The following is a 21,685-nucleotide window of genomic DNA, read 5'->3' as shown; positions in this document are numbered from 1 at the left end:
TTCCCAGGAGCCCTGGGATATAAGGAATTTCCTTCATTTGATAGCCTCAATGGGGGTTTCCTTTTTTCTCTCCTCCCGCCGCTCCCCCCCCCCCCCCACTTATAACCCTTATCCTGAATTAGCACGGTTCCTTAGAACTTATCAAAGTGCAAGAATGGCCTATAACTTCTTTCACACTCAGGGGTTCCTACAGTACACTTGTGAGCCCCTAACAAATACTGTCTTCTCTTCAAGGTTATTTTTACTAAGTGTGCTCAGGGATAATTTGCATCTAATAAACTAATCTTCATATGACATCTACTGCATAGTCACAAAGAAGGCACAGAAGACATTCTAACTACTAGCAACAAAAGAACTGCCTTCTCCCAACAAAAATCCATCAGACACAAATCTTCAAACATCACTCAAAAGAAGAAAATAATGTTGGATAGTCAAATAACATTTTTATACACTTCATTCTAATTTTCCCTCACTGCTCTCTCAAAGTGCTATTATGGAGTCAGCATATGAGAAGACAGATGACCAGAGAGGCCTGCATCCTGTGGTAGCCGAAGATGATCCAGCTGCGAGGCTTGGTGGGACTAACTGAACTCGAGGTTCCAAGTGGAATTCTGATGTCAAGTTGAATTCTGATGTTGGTGTGCTTGGCCTGAGGAGGTCTGGTGAGGCCCCTGATGGCACCAATCAGGCAGAGATGGCAAACTTGGGGTTGGGTGAGCATATGGAATGGCAGTTATTGGTTTGGAAACTAAAAAAGAGTGCTATTTTGATAATATGGTCGAAAAAACCTCTGAGGGAAGTAACACTTGAGCAGAGACCTAGATGGTGGGAAGGCCACAGAAGAGATGGCTAAAGAGCATTGTGCGAGAAGATGAGATGAATTTGGTATTGCTTTTGGAGACTCAGAGGTGCTTAACCAGGAAGTAAGCTACCAGAAGCCAGGAACTCAATAACTTGATTTAGCGAACATCATTCACATTTCCAAAGATCGATCAGCCTGAAGAATGGACAAGATCAAGTTTCTGGACGTGCAAGGCTAAAGCCAGATTCTGAGCCAAGGGGAATTTATCAAGGAAATGTTACGTTATACAGCCTCTTAGCAGCCAACTGGCTGGCTTTCCATGGGAACACCCCAAATTATGCTCCTCTGTTTTGACCTTTTGACATGAAAGCTTTGGGAATTTTTTAAAGACGGATAAGACATGGTCAGATTTGTGTTTTGGAAAGATGGCTCTGGTGGCAATATGAATGATGATGACGTTGGGAAATGGGCAGAAGTTGAGGACCTGCTTTTGTTATAATCCAGGTAAGGGTTACTGTGGGCCTGATCTGAAACAAAGGGAAGGGGGATAGAGGGTGGGTTCGAAGACTTGAGGAGGCAGGATGAGCAGGACAATATGGGCAATTTGGTTATGAAAATATGAAAGGACTTTGTCCAGTTTGGGCTCTTAACTTTAAATGGCCATACTTCAGTTTTAAGGAAACATACTTCTTAGGACTGTTTTTTAAAAAAGGTGTTTGTTATGAATAAATATTGCAACTTATGAAATGCCTTTTAATACACACTGAAATCATATGGTTTCTTTAAGCTATTAAAGTGGTATGTTAAAGATTTCCTTATGCTGAATTATTATATTTCTGGGCTATAAAATATGTGGATATGAAATATTATTCTTTTAATATATTATTTTGTTTGTAACAAAGGCAAGTATTTTATTATCTTAAAAGCTGCCACCATAATTTTTGTAGAGAGATACTGATCTTTCTCTAGGAAAGTTCTTTACTGAAGGCTATGAAGAAAATCAAGGGTGTTATTGTGATAACATGGCCACAGAGCACCTCCCGGAAGAAGTAACATTTGAGCAGTGACCTGAATGAATGGAAGGCAAATGAAGGGATAGCTGGATTGCTTTGTTCAAGAAAGTGGGATAAACTTATTTTTGCATCAGAGAAGAATAGAGGGAACACACACTAAAAGAGGTAAGGATGGAGTAGAAAGTATACTCAGCAAGTTTATGAAGAATCAAGAAGTCCTCCAGGAAGGTAACAGGAATGACTGATAAGAAAATTAAAGTTGTTTACTTTGTGGGGCTTGATGTGGTCTTATCTGACATCCCTACATTTTAGAAGAAGCAGTGCTATAAGTAGAATCCTTGTTTTCTGAGATCATCAGGGAGAACAGGCTGTGACCTATCCAGGACAGAGATAAGGGGATATAGCCACATAAAGAGGAGAGAATAGAATTTGATGGAAGGAAAAAAAGCAGAGATGAGGGGACTTCTGAAAATGGCTGACCAGAGGCATTAGGTGCCAGCTTGTCTCAGAAAGAAGGAAAAGTTTTAGATTAAAAAAAAAAACAAACATAGAACAAGTGTAATTTTGAGGAAAAAGTGCCAGAACCTACTAGAGATTCCATGGGAAGAAGTTGCAGAGCAGAACGAGAAGGAGCAAGATATCGGCAGAGATCAATTCCCGAGAGGCCTGGAGGCTGGTGGAAAGGGTAGGTGGGGGATTTGTTTCTCCCTCCCTCGCGTCTCTGGCAGTCAGCAGGCTCCCAAGCTGCTGGGGAGCCTTTCTACCCGCATGAGCCCAAAAGTGGCTGCTGCCAGTGAACTGGGAGCTTCTTGAGGACAAAGCACCAGGCTGTCAGCCCCCTTGGGGCACTTCCCATCACCACAGACCCGAGCCAAGATGGTGGGCGCCAACTGCTTCTCCATCCATTGTGTGCCTTTGTCCTCCCCAGGGAGGTTCAGCCCTTCAGTTTTCATGTCACTCGTTCCAACACAAACATTTCCCAACTCTGGCCCAGAGTGCAGGAGCCACAGGGGCCAGTGGGTCCCGGGAGATCTGTGGGATCCCAGACCTTGGACATTCCAGGTGGCTGCCTTCCAGGGAGAGAGGGACAGAGAAGACCAGAGTGCAAGCTTTCCTCCATCCAGACTCTCTTCCTCCCTCACCCCTTCCCACCCACTGCTACCAAGAGGGACGATTGAGCTGAGACTCTGAGGAGCAGCTACTTCCCCTCTGTTGGTGCATCCTCTACACCAAGGCTCCCACAGAATGGGGCTCACCCTTTTCCTCTTAAAGACCTGCAGTGGACCAAGGGGTGCTCAGACTGTGAACTTCTTGTCCACCAGCCCTCCCCGATGCTGCTGCCTGGCTGCACCAGCAGAGCAGGGCACACCCCATAGCTGAGGGACATCAAACCTACTTGAACACTCCACAGGCAACTCAGGACCAGCTCCCTGGCATGGTTAGGAATTGAACTTGGGGGACCCAGGGACAGGCCCACAGGCCAGATCCCATACCCCTAGCACCTGATCAGGCAGAACAGAAGAGAGAGCGCAGTGTGGGTCCCAGCCACAGTGCACTTGTGGAGCACCCCTCCCCACAGAGGAAGGCCCTGCTCTCAGCCCTGGGTGGAATCCTGGACAGGGAAGCTCCCAGTTGCAGCCCCAGTGCTCCTCCCTGTGGCCAGACGCTTGAAGGAGACCTTGGGGCAGGGGAGGGGGAAGAAGAGTGAAACCTATTCCTGACGGCCAGACTGAATCTCAGACAACCCCATCCCCACGAGCAGACTTTCTGGCTGGGTGGGGCCACATCAGCCCCACCCTGGTGGCTTTCCCCAGCAGCCTGGGAGCAGACCCTTGATCCCTGCCAAGACAGCTCATTTGCCAGCCTTTGTGGAGCCTGAAGGCAGGCTCACCAGACCCAGCCATGCCCAGTCTCACTCCTGTGGTGGAGAAAAGGACACATCTGAAAGTTCCAGGACCCCACCCACCATCTAGGGCATTAGAGTGCTTCTCTTGAGGGGCTAGAGCTGGTCACAGGTCCCAGAAACAACACTGCAGCTTGTTCCCTCAAGCAAGGGTCACCTACTGATAGGTCAGTTTGCACGCCCTTTACAGCATTTACTGACTCAATCTTATAGGGCATGGCTGATTCTTACCCACAAGCACCACCTACTGTCTCAGAGATTAAACTGGGTATGCCAACACAATTCACACTCATGAAGATCACAAGGCTGGGGAAAGAGAAAGGATTTCAAAGACCTCCATCCTCCCTCATCAAAGAGAGACAGGGAATCTGCTCATACAAATAGCTCACCACTGCTACAGTCTACAAACAACTGGCAAATGAGAAAACCACCACACTAAGGATATTTATAACCAAGGCATCCATCCAGAACCTAGATCACCATCAAAGCACCCACAAGCAAAGCCAAAGGTTCTTACCCAACATATACTACAGACACACTCTTACAAGTGTGGTGTGGGGGAAGCCCTGTCTAAACCAAAGAAAATACAGAAACAAGAAGTGACAGCCACTCCAGATGAGGAGGAATCAGCATAAGAACACGGTAAGTATGAAAAATCAGAGTGAAAGGATATCCCCAAAGGGGCACACCAGCAATGGACCCCAACCAAAATGAAAATAAATGACAGATAAAAAATTCCAAATATGGATTATAAGGAAGCTCAATGAAATCCAAGAGAAAATGGAAAACCAACTCAAAGAAACCAGAAAAATGACTCAAAAAATGAATGAAAAATTCACTGAAGACAGACATATATTTAAAAAATATATAGAACTTCTGGAAATGAAAAATTCATTTAAGCAAATATGAAAAACACAGTGGACAGCTTTAAGAATAGACTAAGATGAGGCAGAAGAAAGAATTTCAGAGCTTGAAGATAAGTCTTTCAAATGAACCTAGTCAGTCAAAAATAAAGAACAAAGAATCAAGAGGAACAAACAAAGCTTATGAGAAATAAGGGATTGTGTAAAATGGCCAAAGATAAGAAACATAGGCATCGCTGAGGGTGAAGAAGAAAAAGCACAAGGTCTGGACAACCTATTTGAGGGAATAATTGAGGAAAACTTCCCTGGTCTTGCTAGAGATCTAGACAGCCAAATACAAGAAGCCCAACGAACACCTGGGAGATGCATTGCAAGATACATAGTCATCAAACTGGACAAAGTCAACATGAAGGAGGAACTCCTGCAAGCCATGAGGCAAAAACATCAAGTAACTTACAAAGGAAAACCCATCAGACTAACTGCAGACTTCTCAGCCGAGACCTTACAAGCCAGAAGCAATTGGAGCCCCGTATTCAGTCTTAAACAGAACAATGGCCAGCCTAGAATTTTGTATTCTGCAGAACTAAGATTCACATATGAATGAGAAATAAAGACTTTTCCAGACAAGTAAACACTGAGGGAATTTGTCATGACCAGATCTTCCCTGCAGGAAACACTCAGAACTGCATTGTTCATGCGTCAGCATAGTAGACACCCACCAGTGTGAAACCACCCAAAAACTAAAGCTCACCGCACCTGGCCTAAATGCCCAACTTTTATTTGATAGTGTATGAAATTTTTTTGTAAGATGAGGCAAAAAAAAGAATTAAAAAATCATAAAGAAGAGAGAAAATTATAATACTTCTGTCCAAATCTCATTAGTTTATTCTATCTTCAAACATGCCAAAAGAAATAAGACCTAGAAATATGATTTATGGGCCAAGCATGGTGGCTCACGCCTGTAATCCTAGCATTCTGGGAGGCTAAGGCGGGAGGATCCCTTGAGGTCAGAAGTTTGAGACCAGCTTGAGCAAGAAGAGTGAGATCCCATCTCTACTAAAAACAGAAAACTTAGCCAGGCGTCATAGCTCCTGCCTGTAGTCCCAGCTACTCGGGAGGCTGAGGCAGAGGATTGCTTGAGCCCAGGAGTTTGAGGTTGCTGTGAGCTAGGCTGATGCCACGGCACTCTACTCAGGGCAACAGAGTGAGACTCTGTCTCAAAAAATATATATATATATGATTTATGTAGAATAGATTACTATGCAGGTATTAAAATGATGATGTAGATTATTGACAAATGCATTGTTAGGTAAAAAAGAAAGATTACAAAATAGTATATATAGCATGGTCCTATATTGAAAAAGTATGTGTGTGTATATGTACATATATACAAATATTTCTATAAATTTAGATACACAGTTGACTCTTCTTTTTTTTTATTATTTGAGACAGAGTCTCACTCTGTTGCCCAGGCTAGAGAGCCGTGGCGTCAGCCTAGCTCACAGCAACCTCAAACTCCTGAGCTCAAGCGATCCTCCTGCCTCAGCCTCCTGGGTAGCTGGGACTACAGGGGCACACCACCATGCCCGGCTAATTTTTTCTATATATATTTTAGTTGTCCAGCTAATTTCTTTCTATTTTTAGTAGAGACGGGGTCTCGCTCTTGCTCAGGCTAGTCTCGAACTCCTGACCTCAAGCGATCCTCCTGCCTCGGCCTCCCAGAGTGCTAGGATTACAGGCGTGAGCCACCGCACCCGGCCTACAGTTGATTCTTGAACAATATGGGTCTGAACTGCATGTGTCCACTTATACACAGGTTTTCTTCTGCCTCTGCCCAACCCCTCCTCCGCTTCCTCCACCTACTCAATGAGATGACAAAGATGAAGACCCTTATAATGAGCCACTTCCACTTAATGAATAGTAAATATATTTTCTCTTTCTTATAATTTCCTTAACATTTTCTTTTCTCTTGCTTACTTTAATGCAAGAGTATGTATATAATACATGTAACATATAAAATATGTGTTAATTAACTATTATTGGTAAGGCTTCTGGTCAACAGTAGGCTATTACTAGTTAAATTTTGGGAAAGTCAAAAGTAATACATGTGTAAACTAAAAATAAGATCCTAAGCCTCCCAAATGAATGAAAGGACCTGCTCTTGGCCAAGGAGACCCCAGAGAAACCTGAAAAACTGAGTTCTTGGCCATGATGGAAAGGGAGGTTGGACATGCCTTGTTATACTTCTCTTTTGGAGTTTAGTCACAAAAACTGACCAGCATTAATGGTAAAATAAGACTGATAAAACACATTCTTTGTGGCAAAAAGATACTAAATTATAAGCAAGACCTAAGGCCATGCAAGGCAAGGGTTAAGTAATGCCTTACAATCCATAAAATCTAGTTCAATAGGTCTTTTTGGGTTTGTTTTTTTTTTTTGCTGGCATGGTATCACATGACAGGTAAAAGACTCCTGTATCTTAACTTAAGCATTCCTTTCTACTGACTCCAAGTTAAACATCTCTAAATCTACCTATGAACTGAAAACCTCCGCTTCAAGATATCCCACTTTTTCAGGCCAAACCAATGTATACCTTCCATGTACTGATTTATGTCTTTGCCTGTAATTCCTGCCTCTCTGAAATGTATAAACCCAAACTGTAATTTGACTGCCTCAGGACCACTTAAGGTTTCTTGGATTTGTGTTTTCCCCAGGCTATGGTCACTCATATCTGGCTCAAAATAAACCTCTTTAAAATATTTTGCAGAGTTTGGTTTCTCCATTAACATGTCAATTTTCAACTGCACGGGGTTGGCGCCCCTAACCCCCACATTGTTCAAGGATCAGCTATATATGTAAATTTTTGTGCATGCAATACATGGAAGAATATATTTTAAAATAAATGTTCATATTTGACAGTAGAACTTGGAAGAATTCTAGTTTTTGCTTGTTTTCTAATTTTTATCCATGTTGATGTAGCTTCGGAATAATTTAAAAATAAAGGAAAGCATTTTAAACAGAAATGTTACTGACAGCTAATGGTAGCAAGGAACATTTTCTGTGGTAAATCAGAGAATTCAAAAATTCTAATTGACCCCTAGAGACTAAAATTGTGCAAATGAAAACAATTCATGCCAAACTGACAATGTAACTTCTCAGTCAAGATTTCCTGAATTTCCCACAGTATCTATTTCTGACCTGGTATCTCAAAATTTAGAACTTAGATGTCTTTACTATTTATATAATGCACAAAAATTCCATTTGTATCTAAAGTCACTAGATTTGAAGAAAATTTCTATAATGTTTTTAGAAAATATTTCAACATGTCAAAGATTCTATGGCTAATTATGAGAATCCTGCTCAGAAAAAGGAACTGAACCTTCCCCCTTCCCTGCCCCTCAATAAAATGAACTCTCAATAGTAGAACTATATGCACCAGAAGAGACAAACTATGCCCTAAAAGGTAGCCAATGAACAAGAAGTTGCTACTGATGTTTATTTCAACATATCTGCTCACCACTTGAATAAAAATGTAGTAATCAATTCAATATAGAAGCCACATAAGAAGAAATTATTCGAAAGATTGTTTCTTTAGCATTTGCGGAGTGTCATTCAAAGCAAACTGATCAAAGATTCAAGTAAAAAAAGGCTCATTGTTTTTTATAGCTGAGACCAGTGACATGAATCTGGAGGGCTTTGGAGAGAAGCTGCTAACCTGGGGTTGGAGCTGAGGATGGAGAAGTGGGAGAGGGACAAAAAGAAATCACATTCGTTTTTTTACATAAATGTAAAAATGATATCGAAATGTTTTAAAATGCCAAAAAGTTATACATTAAAATATAAGGATAGAGATATATTATCAAAATATAAATTAATTGCATCAAATAATCAATTGACAATGAACTTATAAATGCTGGGAACAAGACAGTAACTTACGGCATCTGCATTAGTCCCCAGCCCATCATAATACATCACTCCCAGCTGGTAAATGGCTTGATGATCTTTTTCTTTGATTTCTTCAAACTGTTCTAATGCTTCTTCATACCATCCCTACAAGACCCCAGAAAATATGTAATTATTTTTATTGTGATCTTAAAGTAATCCCAAACTGAGGCACAACAAGTTAAGTGTTTGTATCCAAGAATATACAGCAAACAACCTAGCTATGTTTGAACCCATGCCCAAAGTTCAGAGATCCTGCCCTTAGCCATTTTGCTATGCTAGCCTCAGAGCGACAAGTGCATGATGAGCCCTCAGAAAATGCTTGTTGCCAGAATAAATGAAGGTGCCATCAAAAGGTTAGGGAGTAAGTGGGAAGACAGGTGAACAGCTGCCCAAATAGTCAACGGATGGTGAGGGATTGGGGACAGTGGGTCCCTTTTGAAATCTTCCCTTGAAGAACTGAGACTACATTCTTGGGGTTGGGATGACAGCTTGCAGAGTTCCTCCTGTGACTGTCTCCCAGGCTAGCCCAGCATAATGTGGATAAGGAGGGCAAGTTCTCACTCTACACAGGAATGCATAAAGCTACCTGAGTACTAGATAAGAATCAGTCTTCAATTGTTATTAATATGAAGGTAGTTTACAAATTATATTAAATATTTTGAGCAAAATATTAAAATTCAGTCTTTAATTTACAGTGTGAAAATAGATTTTATACCAAAATGACTCCCATAAATGACAGTCATTAGAATGACTTTTGTGGGAAAGTTCAGAAATCTCTGTAAGCTGGTAGCAGTGTGTCACATAGCCTCAACCATAATCTATGTAATATGACAGAATTTCCCTGGTATAGCAAAGTAAGGAACTCTACATGAAATTTTGATATGAGGATCTGACAACAGAATTATGGGAAATGAAAACAAATAAAAAATGATACCTCTTCAAAATATAGTTGACCTCGTAGGAAATATGCCAGAGTGTCCCCTCTTCTTATTCTTTCCTTCAAGAGCTGCAATGCTTTGTCCACCAAATTAGCATGGCTGTAGCAATCTGATTTTGAAAAGGTAAAGAATTCCATTAATATACAATATGAGTTTTCACACTTGAAGTAATATATTATGTAAAATTCATCTAACATTGTTAATGCTAGTTTCCTTCCTAATTTTCATTCCTGAAACTATCCTCCTTAGCTCAAGGAAAAAGTATTGCCTGAGAAAAAGCATCATCACAGTACTAACACTGAGCCTTGTATAATAAGGAAATATTTGTTAATTGGCTCTCACACACACTAAGCCTGTTCACAGACAGGTAGGAGCCGTAGCAGTGCAGTCTATGTCCATGCATTGGTTTGTCTTTGGTTTGGGCAAAGCTGTCTTGTGGGTGAGTTAAATTCTTAATTTGAGACTTAATTAGAACTACTCTAACCAAATGAACTAACCATCCCAAATGTAATTTTTTAAAAGTGTGTAGAAAAAAAAAGGTAACTTTAAATGACAATTTCAAGTAAAACAAGGCATTGTTCTCTTTAATAGAAGAGACATATGGCTTCCCTTTTGTAGAAAGAAACCCTCAGTCCTGACAATAAAATCAATATCAGTATGTCGTGCTCACTTTGGCAGCACATATAGTAAAATTGGAATGATACCGAGAAGATTAGCATGGCCACTGCACAAGGATGACACACACACACACACACACACACACACACACACACACACACACACAAAGATCAGGATGTAATTGTAAGATTTCTCCACTGATGATTTGCTACCAGATAAAGTAAGTGGCAATTTCACAGATTCTTGTAAGAAAGCTAGAAAGGATTGTAAAATTAACCACTTCCTTGAAATCAATAAGACAAATATTTCTTGTCTCATTTGCTCTAGCATACATAATGAATTTTAGTGAAAATATTTTCCAAGGGAAGATTAAATGTCAGAATTTGTACCAGTCTTTTCCTTTCTCCATTGGAGGAATTTTTGGTTCTTAGCAACATACTGGGATATAGAGGGGTTCTTGGGCAACTTTTCACTGGTCAACTTCATCCTGTTTCCACAATGTGTATCCTGTAAACAAGAATAAAAAATAAGATGGTAGAAATTTCTTCCTCCAGTCAAGTGCAAAAGAGACTCCATTCCCGCTTGGCACTTATTATGAAAAGCATCCTCTCATTGCCTAGGGATAGGATACCAAACCACCAGCTCCAGGCTGTGAATATTCTTTCCTAGGAAACCAGGACCCTCTATAGCAACACTTCCTGTCTGTTCCCACTGCACAGGATTAACCATGAGACCTCTTTGTATGTCCTGTCTGGCTCTGAGTTCACACATTGCAATGGGTCGTGTCACCGCCACAACTGCTGCCATTTAGTGGGAACTGGTGAATCTACTTGTAGATATAGTTCTTGTGCACTGGTGCCTTCTTGTGGCCTCATAAGAGAAGTTCATCAGACTCAAATGAAACCATTTGTCTATTTTACCTGGGAATACACTTTATTTTAGCTGTGGTGTTCAGTTTTATCTTCCCATCTGTATTGGACTGCCATGTTATAACATGGATCACAGTTGAATGGTAAATCAGAGACTTCATATAAAAAAAAGAGACCACCTCATTTGGGATGAAGGAGTCCAGGTTGGCCTAGGCCGAGGGTAGTGAGGCTCAGTTGTTGCTATGCTTTTTTTGTTTACTCCTTGGCATTCTACTGTTATAGCTTCCTTTCACCAATCAGAAACAAGCTTGCGGTAAAGGTTCCTGATTGGTGGTCAAGAGAAGGACTCAAGAGACCCATAGTATGATTGGGCAGCTGCATTTATATACTTACATGATACTATTTTAGACAATAGATTGCTTCATTAAATGAGAATGAAATGCAGAAAAGGGAGATGAATTCAGTATATTAGGGAAAAAATCACTGACCTATCTTTGTGATTTTGGAATAGTCATTTAATCTTTTTAAGAGTCAATTTCCTCATCTGTAGTTTGGACTATAAGTAGTTTGAACTAAAAGATTTTTGAATGTCTCTTCTTAGATACATATAATTCTTTGATTATATGATTCCTAAAATCTATGGTTGCCTTAGTGAATATAAAAATTTCCAGTGAGCTTTAGGGTGAAGGACTATTAGGTAAGGTATAAAGAAGAAAAACAATCCAAATAGATCATGCAGATAGCAGAGACGTTGCATTGTCACTGAAGACATTCACCCAGTGTGCTGCTATATCCAAAAAGGCTAAGAAGAAACTTGGCATGTTCACAAAGGGCATCAGAAATGAAACAAATCAGAAAACAATACCTTACCTCACAGAAACTCACATTGCCCTTTGTGGGTATCACACTGCCCATGGTTTTTGTTGCTGTGGCTTAAAAGAAGAGTTGGAGATAGTCTGTAAAATAAAAACGAAGCTTGATTGAGCTCTTACTAAATGCCAGGTATTGTTCTTTGTTTTAAGTGCTTTATAGGCATTACCCCCTACAAAACTTTATGAAATAAGTTCTGTTATGAAGCCCATTTAACATATGAGGAAACTGAGGTACGATGAGGAAGCTCACTTAATTGTTTAAGGTCACAGGGCAAGTGGGACAGCTGATACGCCCCAATGCTTGTGCACTTCTTTAATAGTCTATTCTGTCTTTCAAAGGGCAAAACTAATATGGTATTTTAACATGACTCCTGTAAGAGGACAACTCAAAATTTAGTACCTTTTTAATCTGAAAAAAAGAGAACTAAGAGAAGGTTGAAAAAAGCAAGAGTATGTGTTTATTTCTGCCAATCTTGGGATTTGATATAAAATCATCATTTGAAACTTGACAACTGTTTGTATAATATGTTGTAAACTTATAAAATTCTATAATAGAAATTATAGACATTAATTGATAATATACAAGCAAAAAGAAAGAAATCTATGATTTTAAAGGGAAGGGCAGGTGCAGTGGATGTTAATGGCGCCCCCATCCTCAGCTGCTGTGGATATTAATTGAAAACAAATTACAGCTGTTCTATCTCTGAAGCTTTGTCGCCAGGCAAACATGAAACCCCTCACTCCAGGACACGTTACTCCCTCTTTCTTGGAAACCACTCAGAAGACCACCCGCCTGTTAGGAGAGGCCATCTGCCATGCATCTGGAGCATCCCAGCACATCCTTGCTGGGTATGTCAGGGAGGCAAGGCCCTGAAAGACCCTTTTTTTTTTTTCTTTGAGACAGAGTCTCACTCTGTTGCCTGGGCTAGAGTGCCATGGCATCAGCCTAGCTCACAGCAACCTCAAACTCCTGGGCTTAAGTGATCCTACTGCCTCAGTCTCCCGAGTAGCTTGGGACTACAGCCATGTGCCACCATGCCCAGCTAATTTTTTCTATATATATATATATTTTTTTTTTTAGTTGGCTAGATACTTTCTATTTTTAGTAGAGACGGGGTCTCGCTCTTGCTCAGGCTGGTCTCAAACTCCTGACCTCGAGCGATCCACCCGCCTTGGCCTCCCAGAGTGCTAGGATTACAGGCGTGAGCCACCGCGCCCGGCCCCTGAAAGCTCTTTACATGAACCATTCCCAGGGTTGTGTTTGCATCAGGCACCTTGAAGGATAAGGTAATATCTCTCTACAGACAAACAGCAGGTTTGCTTCTCTGAAAAGCAGTGAATCCCCCAAGCTCATGCTCTTCTCTTACAATGCAGTCTCCTGAGTGTGCAGGAGAGACCTTTGTTTCACCTCTGTGGGAATTAGGGGGCACGGGGAACTGGCTCAGATACCATGCTGACCCTCTGGCTACTGCTTATGCCACGAATAATAAAGTCATTTGTCTCTGATCCAGGAGTCTCGTGTCCTCTGCCAGCATCCATGAAACAGGCTGGCTTGTTGGTTGTAAGGAGGGTAGAATCTCAGACCCTGCATGGTCCTTAACATCCCTTTGCCTCAAGGTAAGATCAACTCAGTTCTGTAATTTGTGCTCTGTGAGATCAGGATGCAGCTAGTTTTCACTTGAGCCCACATTCTTGCTCAGCATTCCCCCCCCCACCCCCCGCCTGCTCTATTCTGCTTCTTTCACTATCCTTCTCCTGAGACCACCCCCACTATATCACTTGAACAAAAATCCCATCTGGCGCTCTGCTTCTAGGGAGCTTAACTTAATACAATATGGACATATGGAGGAAGAGGTATTTATTCTTATCTTTCTAAAGCTGGCATAATAAAGGATAACTTTCCTTCCGATAAAATATTAGAGTATCCAAGGGCTGTCTGGACAGTATCCAGCCATATAACCATTCTTGTTATATTAACAATGGCTAGATACTTTCCAGACAATACTTGTATTGTGAACAGTATATGTGGTATGGTATGTGAGTTTTTGACAAATAATAGTTTATTGATAAGAGTACTAAAATTAGCCTAATGATGAATAACCTTATTTAAAATGCTCAATGACAGGAAAGAAAGAATGATTTAAGAGTAGGATTCTATAGAGACTGGAGATAGAAGTTAGCTCTACTTTTCCGGCAATTAGCAGAGTCATGACAAATAAAACTGTGGACTAGAGCTGCCATGTGGGGCCAGATGAAAATAAGTCTTTCCTCAAAGATTCAGGTAAGTTATGAATCCTCTGTCCTTATGCCTTCACAGGGATTACAATCAGAATGGAAGTGAAAAGAAATTAGAGATTCCGTTATTTTCGTTATTAATTTATATTTGTTGATGCTTCTAATTGGCAGCTCACGCCTGTAATCCTAGCACTCTGGGAGGCCGAGGCGGGCGGATTGTTTGAGCTCAGGAGTTCGAGACCAGCCTGAGCAAGAGCGAGACCCCGTCTCTACTAAAAATAGGAAGAAATTAGCTGGACAACTAAAAATATACAGAAAAAAATCAGCCAGGCATGGTGGCGCATGCCTATAGTCCCAGCTACTCGGAGGCTGAGGTAGGAGAATTTCTTGAGCCCAGGAGTCTGAGTTGCTGTGAGCTAGGCTGATGCCACGGCAGTCTAGCCCAGACAACAGAGTGAGACTCTGTCTCAAAAAAAAAAAAAAAAAAGAAAGAAAATTGAGGTTGGACACTGAAGTTGCTGTCATACTAAACAATGTTACTAGTGCCCATGACAACAGAAATGAGGAAGAATCATGGGCAAAATGTCAAAGCCCTGGGTTTATTGTTACTGTTCCTTTCATTACTATTGTCTAATGACAGTTTAAAAAGTAGCATTCATATATCAACTGGAAGCATAATCTATACATATATGATGGAAAATTAGAAAAGAATGATTATTACTGAGACAGTATGGATGCAGGCACTGGCTTTCTATTCTTTTTTTTTTTTCCCCCCTTTCCAGCTAGGCCTATGTGTTTATTTAAAACAAAAGTGCTTTTTCCCATGCCCTTTCTTTTGGGTGTGGCAAATTTACATCAGGCCCTGAAGTGAGAAGAAAAAAGTAAGAGGAAAGACAGGATGACTTTTATAACCAGATAAGCTGAGACGAGCACTGGATGAGACAGCCTACTAGCTTTTTGCTTCATTTTTCTCCAATTTACCATGTATTCTCTGAGCATATAAAATAGGCTAACAAACACTGATATGTTCAAAATCTTAAGACCATTTGTGTGAGCTTCTGTCCTGCTCCCAATGTGTAGAAATTTTTGTTGTCCCATTATGGCTGCCATGTTCTTTCCTGAGGGGATTTCACTTGACAACCAAAGGTAAATGGATGTGAATATTATTTAGTGATTGTGTATCTATTTTCTGGATTTATAGAAGATTATTTGCACAGAAGAGCTGATGCTATTATAGTGTAAAATCCAGTCTGGCATGAGTTACCTCCAGAGGTCAGCTAGTAAAATACATAAAGTAAAACTGTTTAATATGTACTAATTACTCATCACTCTCAAAGTGTAGCAACAGTTGAGAAAAGAAAATAGAATAATAGGGAAGTGACAAAGATCCCTAACAACACAAATTTAAATTGACCTGCTGTCCTAATGATTAAGAGAGGCACACCAAACAGTAAGACTGGATTAATCGTTTATAAAATAATCATGAGCAGACACCCAAGGTTGCTTAACATCACCCTGTGTGCTTAGATAACTTACAGGTAAAAGATAACGTTATCTCATACTGTCAAGCTTGAGTTGTCTTTCCTCTTATCTTCAGGGGAAGTTGTGTCTTTCTCAGAGAAGATACAGACTTCAATTTAAAGCAAGGCAGAGAAAAGGTGTGTTCACAGAGGAAAAAGGGGTATTCTAATTGAAATCAGAAACAAAACTAAGATTCTTGGTATCATCACCATTAATTGTGCACTAATATTTTAGAAGTTCTGGGTGAAACACAAAAAGGATATGAATATTAAAAAAAAGAAGAAACAAAATTATCTTTCTTGTAGGTGATGATTGTAACTTTGAGAATCCAAAGAGATCAGCTTAAGGACTGCTTGAATTGATTAGTTCAGAAAAGTGACAAGATAAAAAATAAATTAACAAAAATGAAAAGCATATCTTCACTAGCCAGTGAGAAAATACATTGGACAAGGAATGCTCATTTATAACAATAAAACAAAACTATAAAATATGTAGGAATAATTTCAGAGAACTATGACCTATATGGAGAAAATTATTAACATTTAAAAAATTAATGAATACGTAATCCAGGCATCAGTCAGAGCCCCGGAAAATGGTGGGCTGAGAGGATAAAAGAAAAGGCTGGGCCCCATCCTAGCCCTGTGCTCTTGGGAGCAACCTGTCTAGGCTGGCAGCCACTGGGCAGTTGGATTCCAGCCATTTCAGTGCCTTAGAAAAGCAGCCAGATGGTGTTTTAGTCTTTCCATGAGCTGGAGCCTCACTAGTTCTGGCCAATACTTTTGGATATAGGAGATGGGTATGCCCCAACATGGTCCCTGGACCTTGAAGCACTCTCCAGCAATGTCCAGGACTCCTGTAAATATGTAGGGGTCAGTAGAAACGTAGTTGCTTTGGACTTTCTGAAATGACTGGCTGGTGATGAAGAGCTCAGGGACCAGCACTATGAAGGATGCTGAGCTGAGCACAGAGTCAAGTGGACACCCTAGAAACATGTATAGACATTATGTTTATTACTATATAAAAATAAAGAAGGGGAGAAAATACCATAGGTATAAATACATCAGAACAATTGTCTTGGGTTGTGGAATTATGTACAGGTATTCTGTGCCTGTACAGAATTATGTACAGTATTGTGTACTATTCTAAGGGACAGCTGTGTTTTAGATTTCAGAAGTGTTTGGATTTTGGAAGTGTCATACTATATATATATAACATATTACATATGTATACCATGTTGCAGAACATCCTTAGCATGGTATACGATAGCACTCTTTTACCGTAATTATTAATATCTCTGCAGTAAAGTGTAATACTGTTCATAAAATGGGATAAATAAACACTAAATATAGTCTCAGATAAGTGCAGGTCAGATGATCTTACTGCCTTAAGAATTACAAAAATACTTTTAGATTCAGACCTTCATGTATTTTAGAACTGCAAATAGGGACTGGACTTGCAAATTTCTATATTTCTCAAATTTTCTGTAAAATAATGTTATGAGGGTACAGATTTACTCCTCCTACCCACAGATGGATGGAGAAAAAGCAGTCTATCCTTGTCTATAACTGCGCTAGTCTTCCCCATAACTTCCCCACCACACTGGCTAATTGAAGCGACTTGGACTTGTTAATTAAGGATATTCCCTTTTTTCCCCATTAAAATAATTTCAAAATCTCTTTCACATTTAGTCTTCTCTGGTGTAGAGGATGATGAGGAGAACCTGCTATCTCCTTTCGGCCGCAGGAGGCAATCCTCACGGACTTGAGTCCTTGCAGTATCTCTGCACTGCCATTCTTTATCATAAAAAGTTATTGTAAATAGTTTAAATATTAAAAATATAGAATATAAGCTCGATTCTATATGTATGTTTGACACACATTTATGTTCAAATATCCATCTGAGTAAAAATGTTTAAAACTATCTCTTGGGTCACTAAGTATAACAACATAAATTTATGATTGCACAATTATTTTATGGCTGTTATAAAACATAATATACTGTAACTAAAATTAGAGCTAAAAGACTACTTATCTTTAGAAAACGAGCCTGTCTTCTGAAAGCATAATGAATTTATTTTTCCATCCTCCTCTCAAAGTTATCACTAGATAGAAAGGAATTACTAAGGATTTTAGGGAAAAGAAATACACGGTGGGAGCTTTAGTTTCGAGCTGGTCTAATCTGAAAAGCGGGCTTAGGAAGAGCGGCAAGGCAATAGATGTGACGTCAGGGGCTACAATTTCAGTCACGTCACCTGTTCCCACAGTTGTGCAAAAAGGAATGGCTCAAGCTGAGCATTGTGAGCTCCGGGAGAGCCAACTCCGCAGCCCCGGTCGCCCTGCCCGGCGGTCCCCACGTGCGGGGCCGGCCCGCCGCGGGAACTCTCCCGCCACACGGTGAGGGCGCCCACCGGCTCCCTGCTTCGGGCCCCAGCTCCTTGCATGTATCAGGTCGGACGCACATATTTGACCTCCCCGCACGCGGGGCCCGTCACGGTGCTGCGTCCCGCACGGGGACCCCCGACGGGGGCTGCACCGTTGCCCCCGGGGGTCCTGGCCGGAGCGTTCACGGGGGGCGGGGCAGCCCCGCGGTAAAACCCGAGCCCTCAGGCCCGCACTCGCCACCCCTCCGACGGCCCCGTTTCCTTCCTCAATGCCGCGGGCCTCGGAGACAGGCGAGCGGGGCGGTTTTGAAGCCTCACTCCTGCGGAGGGGCGGCCGCACCACGCACGGCGCCGTGGGAGAGAGCCCTGTTTCCTGGTTACGTGCGAGCATGCAGAAGCCAAACCTTCGCCCGCCACTCCCGCTTTTCCAGAGGGATTAGACGGCTGGGCGCGCTAGTGCGGGACGTGCGAAACTGAGCGCGCCTCATGGCGGCCGCCGAACCCCCACTGCCCCGACTCCCGCCCGCCCCACCCGCGCCCTGTGTGGCGCACGCGCGCTAGGGCTCCCCAGGCGGCCGAGGGCCCCGCCCCTAGATGGGCGTGCCTAGCGCCGCTGCGGCTGACCAATCGGCTGGCGGACCTGCGCGCCGACCTCGCTGCCCTCCCAGCCCGGGTCCGCCCGGCGGGTTCCCGGCGCACGTGGCGCTGTTTGTGTACGTGCGGCGGCCGCAGGGCTGGGGAAACTCCCCGCAGCAAAGGGTGAGGCTGCAGGGGCGCGGCCAGGGCTGGGGCGCTGGGGCCAGGGGCCGCCCCGCTACCCCGGCAGTCTTTAAATTCTCCCGTACTGCGCACTCTTACCTGCCGGCCTGCAGCGAGTGTCCCACCACTCTGCACTTCCAGAGACGCTTGTCATCTGCTTTAGCCGGGAAATGCTGTTGCTTGAGTGCAACGCGGAGGTGAGACTCGTGCCCTTTTGGTCCTTGGGGCTAAAGCTTCCAGATGTCTCTTTTCGGGAGCCCTAGGAGGGTGACCGTGGACTGACCACTGGGCGCTGCCTTGTCAAGCCTCCTCAGAGCTGGGTTTGGAGTCGGGAAGGGGTTTCAACCCGGAGAGGGCGCAGGCTGCGCAAGGCGAGAGAGGTTCTGGATCTGTTCTCTTCCCGCAGGTGGATAGTCTGAAGCATTTGCTGGAGACGGGGACCTCGGTCAACGCACCCCCGGATTCCTGGGAGCAGTCGCCTGTCCACTTAGCGGCAGGTGGCGGCCTTGCGTACTTTCTTCTCTGGCAGCTGCAAACCGGCGCTGACCTCAACCAGCAGGTAACTAGGTAACGGATTGTTGCTGTGTACAAACCTCCCCTCCACCCCAAACCCACACAAAACATTTCTTACAAGCCAAAAATGTTTAGTTGTTTGAGTTGTTTTAAACATGTCTGTGGCAGCGATGTCCAACAGAAATAGAATGCTAGAGAGGTATGTAATTTTAAATTTTTTAGTTGCCACATCAATAAAGTAAAAACATGAAATCTTAGTAGTTTAACCTAATTTATCCAAAATATTCTTTTCAATATGTAATCAACATTAAGCAATTATTGATGAGGTATTTAATTTTTACTGTGTCTTAACAGTCTGATGTGGCAGCATATCCCAATTCAGATGAGCCACATTTTTAGTGGGCGTGGCTATTGGCTATCACACTGGACAGCATAGGACTACAGTTTATTTCAAAAGAAATGATTGCTACATTACCAAAAGTCTCAGTATAGCAAGTGAAATAACTTGTGAGGCATGCCCACAGTCATTATGGTTTCCTAAAGAACTTTCTTATGATCCTAGCACTCTGGGAGGCCGAGGCGGGCGTTTGAGCTCAGGAGTTCGAGACCAGCCTGAGCAAGAGCGAGACCCTGTCTCTACTAAAAATGGAAATAAATTATACGGACAACTGAAAATATACATAGAAAAAATTAGCCGGGCATGGTGGTGCATGCCTGTAGTCCCAGCTGCTGGGGAGGCTGAGGCAGGAGGATCGCTTGAGCCCAGGAGTTTGAGGTTGCTGTGAGCTAGGCTGACACCATGGCACTGTAGCCTGGGCAAGAGAGTGAGACTCTGTCTCAAACAAAAAAACAAAAGAAACTTTCTTATGGTAGTTCACATCTTCCATTGAGTATTAAAGTATGGTGAATTTTAAATTATAAACCTTTGACTTCTGTAGAATTATTTGCTTTTATTCACCTAAATTTTAATGTGTATGTGGCTGCATGGTTTTATTAATGAAAAATTTGTATTAAAAGCACATAAAGGAACTTAGCAAAAATAAATAGATTGCATTAAAAAATTAAGTCCAGTAGAATGCAATTCTGACTATAAATAGCTCAAATAGCTATTCCCAGACTTTACCTACAAACTTCCACGGAAAGTATTTTGGGGGGAGACTCTAAAAATGCACTGTCTTATCCTTAAGGATGTGTTGGGAGAAGCTCCACTACATAAGGCAGCAAAAGTTGGAAGCCTGGAATGCCTTAGCCTGCTTGTAGCCAGTGATGTCCAAATTGAGTGAGTATAAAGTCAGCAGTTTCAAATTTTATGTTTTCTTGGATTACTCAGACTCCTGAAGCTTAATTACATGTACTTTAAAACATAATGCTTGCCTAATTGATAATTTAGTCCCCTCATTTAAATGTTAATGTAGACTGTTAGTGATAATCTAATAATATTCAATTTGAGTAAGTGAAAAATGGATCGTGAGCAATCAGGTGCCATCCTATTCATTACGGCAGTGTTCTACTTCAGTTTTGGTTTAGGAAAACCCATTCTATGGAAGTTCTCATTGACTACCTCTGGGTACTCATTCACTGTATTGAACAACAAATACGAATACTCTTATGTTCATTTACAAATGGAATGCCCACTCTGTGCTGGACTCTGCCACCACTGAGGATACGACAGTGAGCAAAACTGACATTTCCCTATGTGTCCTTACCTCTTTTCTGCAACCAACATTTCTATGAGCCCCAAATTTCTTAGCTAAAAAGATATAACAAAGACTAAATTATCAATTTTTGTCATAATTTCAGCTTATGTAATAAGGATGGGCAAACAGCTGAAGATCTTGCTTGGTCATGTGGATTTCCAGAATGTGCCAAGTTTCTTACAACAATTAAATATATGCAGACAATAAAATCGAGTGAACAATCCAATAGAGATCACTGTGTTCCGGTGCTTAGACAGAAAAGAAGTTTTGGAAGTGCAGAGAATACAAGCGGGAAAAGGAAGTGTTGGTGAGTAACACGTAGCTGCTGCTTTATACCTCCCTCAGGGACCTCCTTTTTAGCATAGAATTTATTGTTCCCTTTAAATATGGACACTCTTATTTCTAGTATTAACACTTTAATGCTGGTTATAGTTACTACTGCTAGATTCTAGGGACCAAAAATTGGCCTGCAAGGTGGAAGTTTGGGGAGAAAACCTTTTCTTTTAAGTGTTCAATGTTAACATAATATTTTTTAAAAACAGATACCATGTTGGTTATGAAGAGGTTTGAAGAATACCTTCATTTCCTGCAGCTCTACAAGCTACTGCTTTTGGCTTACCCTATGTGTCTAAACTCCTAAGGAGGGGGAAAACTTTCTTCCAAGTGAAGATAACATTTAAGAATACATGTATTTACATGCCTGTAATATTTTGGTTGTACATGCTTTGTCTTCTAAGTTATTAAAGGAATGTCTAAA

The 21,685-nt window shown here is 41.8% G+C and overlaps 2 protein-coding genes, 1 long non-coding RNA gene and 1 other non-coding gene across 5 annotated transcripts in view; 3 read left to right on the top strand and 1 right to left on the bottom strand.

The window, feature by feature from the left end:
* The window catches only part of LOC123638636, a 6,218-nt gene extending 4,686 nt beyond the window's left edge, over positions 1–1,532 (top strand). The window contains exon 3 of the long non-coding RNA XR_006735413.1: positions 235–1,532. This is a non-coding gene — a long non-coding RNA (uncharacterized LOC123638636). The remainder of the gene's footprint in view (positions 1–234) is intronic.
* LOC123638634 (LRP2 binding protein) overlaps positions 1–19,287 on the bottom strand; it is a 26,561-nt gene extending 7,274 nt beyond the window's left edge. The window contains exons 1-5 of the mRNA XM_045552387.1: positions 18,818–19,287; positions 11,822–11,907; positions 10,472–10,589; positions 9,461–9,573; positions 8,518–8,631 (exon numbers count right to left, since the gene is read on the bottom strand). Coding sequence (XP_045408343.1) covers positions 8,518–8,631; positions 9,461–9,573; positions 10,472–10,589; positions 11,822–11,866 — 390 coding nt within the window. The 5' untranslated portion in view covers positions 11,867–11,907; positions 18,818–19,287. The remainder of the gene's footprint in view (positions 1–8,517; positions 8,632–9,460; positions 9,574–10,471; positions 10,590–11,821; positions 11,908–18,817) is intronic.
* On the top strand, positions 10,127–10,234 carry LOC123638994. Its single transcript, XR_006735563.1, has one exon. It is a non-coding gene; the product is annotated as a U6 spliceosomal RNA (small nuclear RNA).
* Positions 18,636–21,685, top strand: ANKRD37 (ankyrin repeat domain 37). Of its 2 annotated transcripts, XM_045552389.1 has the most exons (5): positions 18,638–18,915; positions 19,125–19,277; positions 20,419–20,510; positions 21,032–21,235; positions 21,471–21,685. In XM_045552389.1, coding segments are annotated over exons 1-5 (477 nt in total). In that variant the 5' UTR covers positions 18,638–18,888; the 3' UTR covers positions 21,472–21,685. The 2 variants fall into 2 exon arrangements, with proteins under 2 accessions (XP_045408344.1, XP_045408345.1); XM_045552388.1 differs by lacking the exon at positions 21,471–21,685 and having other exon boundaries at positions 18,636–18,915; positions 21,032–21,239.

Source organism: Lemur catta, chromosome 5, assembly GCF_020740605.2.
Source record: "Lemur catta isolate mLemCat1 chromosome 5, mLemCat1.pri, whole genome shotgun sequence".
Lineage (NCBI taxonomy): Eukaryota > Metazoa > Chordata > Mammalia > Primates > Lemuridae > Lemur > Lemur catta.
This window is presented reverse-complemented; position numbering and strand designations above follow the sequence as displayed.

Coding starts and splice junctions, on each gene's coding strand:
- ANKRD37 (XM_045552388.1), top strand. CDS start 18,889: ATGCTGTTGCTTGAGTGCAACGCGGAG. Junction 19,278..20,418: donor GCGCTGACCTCAACCAGCAG/GTAACTAGGTAA, acceptor CTTATCCTTAAG/GATGTGTTGGGAGAAGCTCC. Junction 20,511..21,031: donor GCCAGTGATGTCCAAATTGA/GTGAGTATAAAG, acceptor TCATAATTTCAG/CTTATGTAATAAGGATGGGC.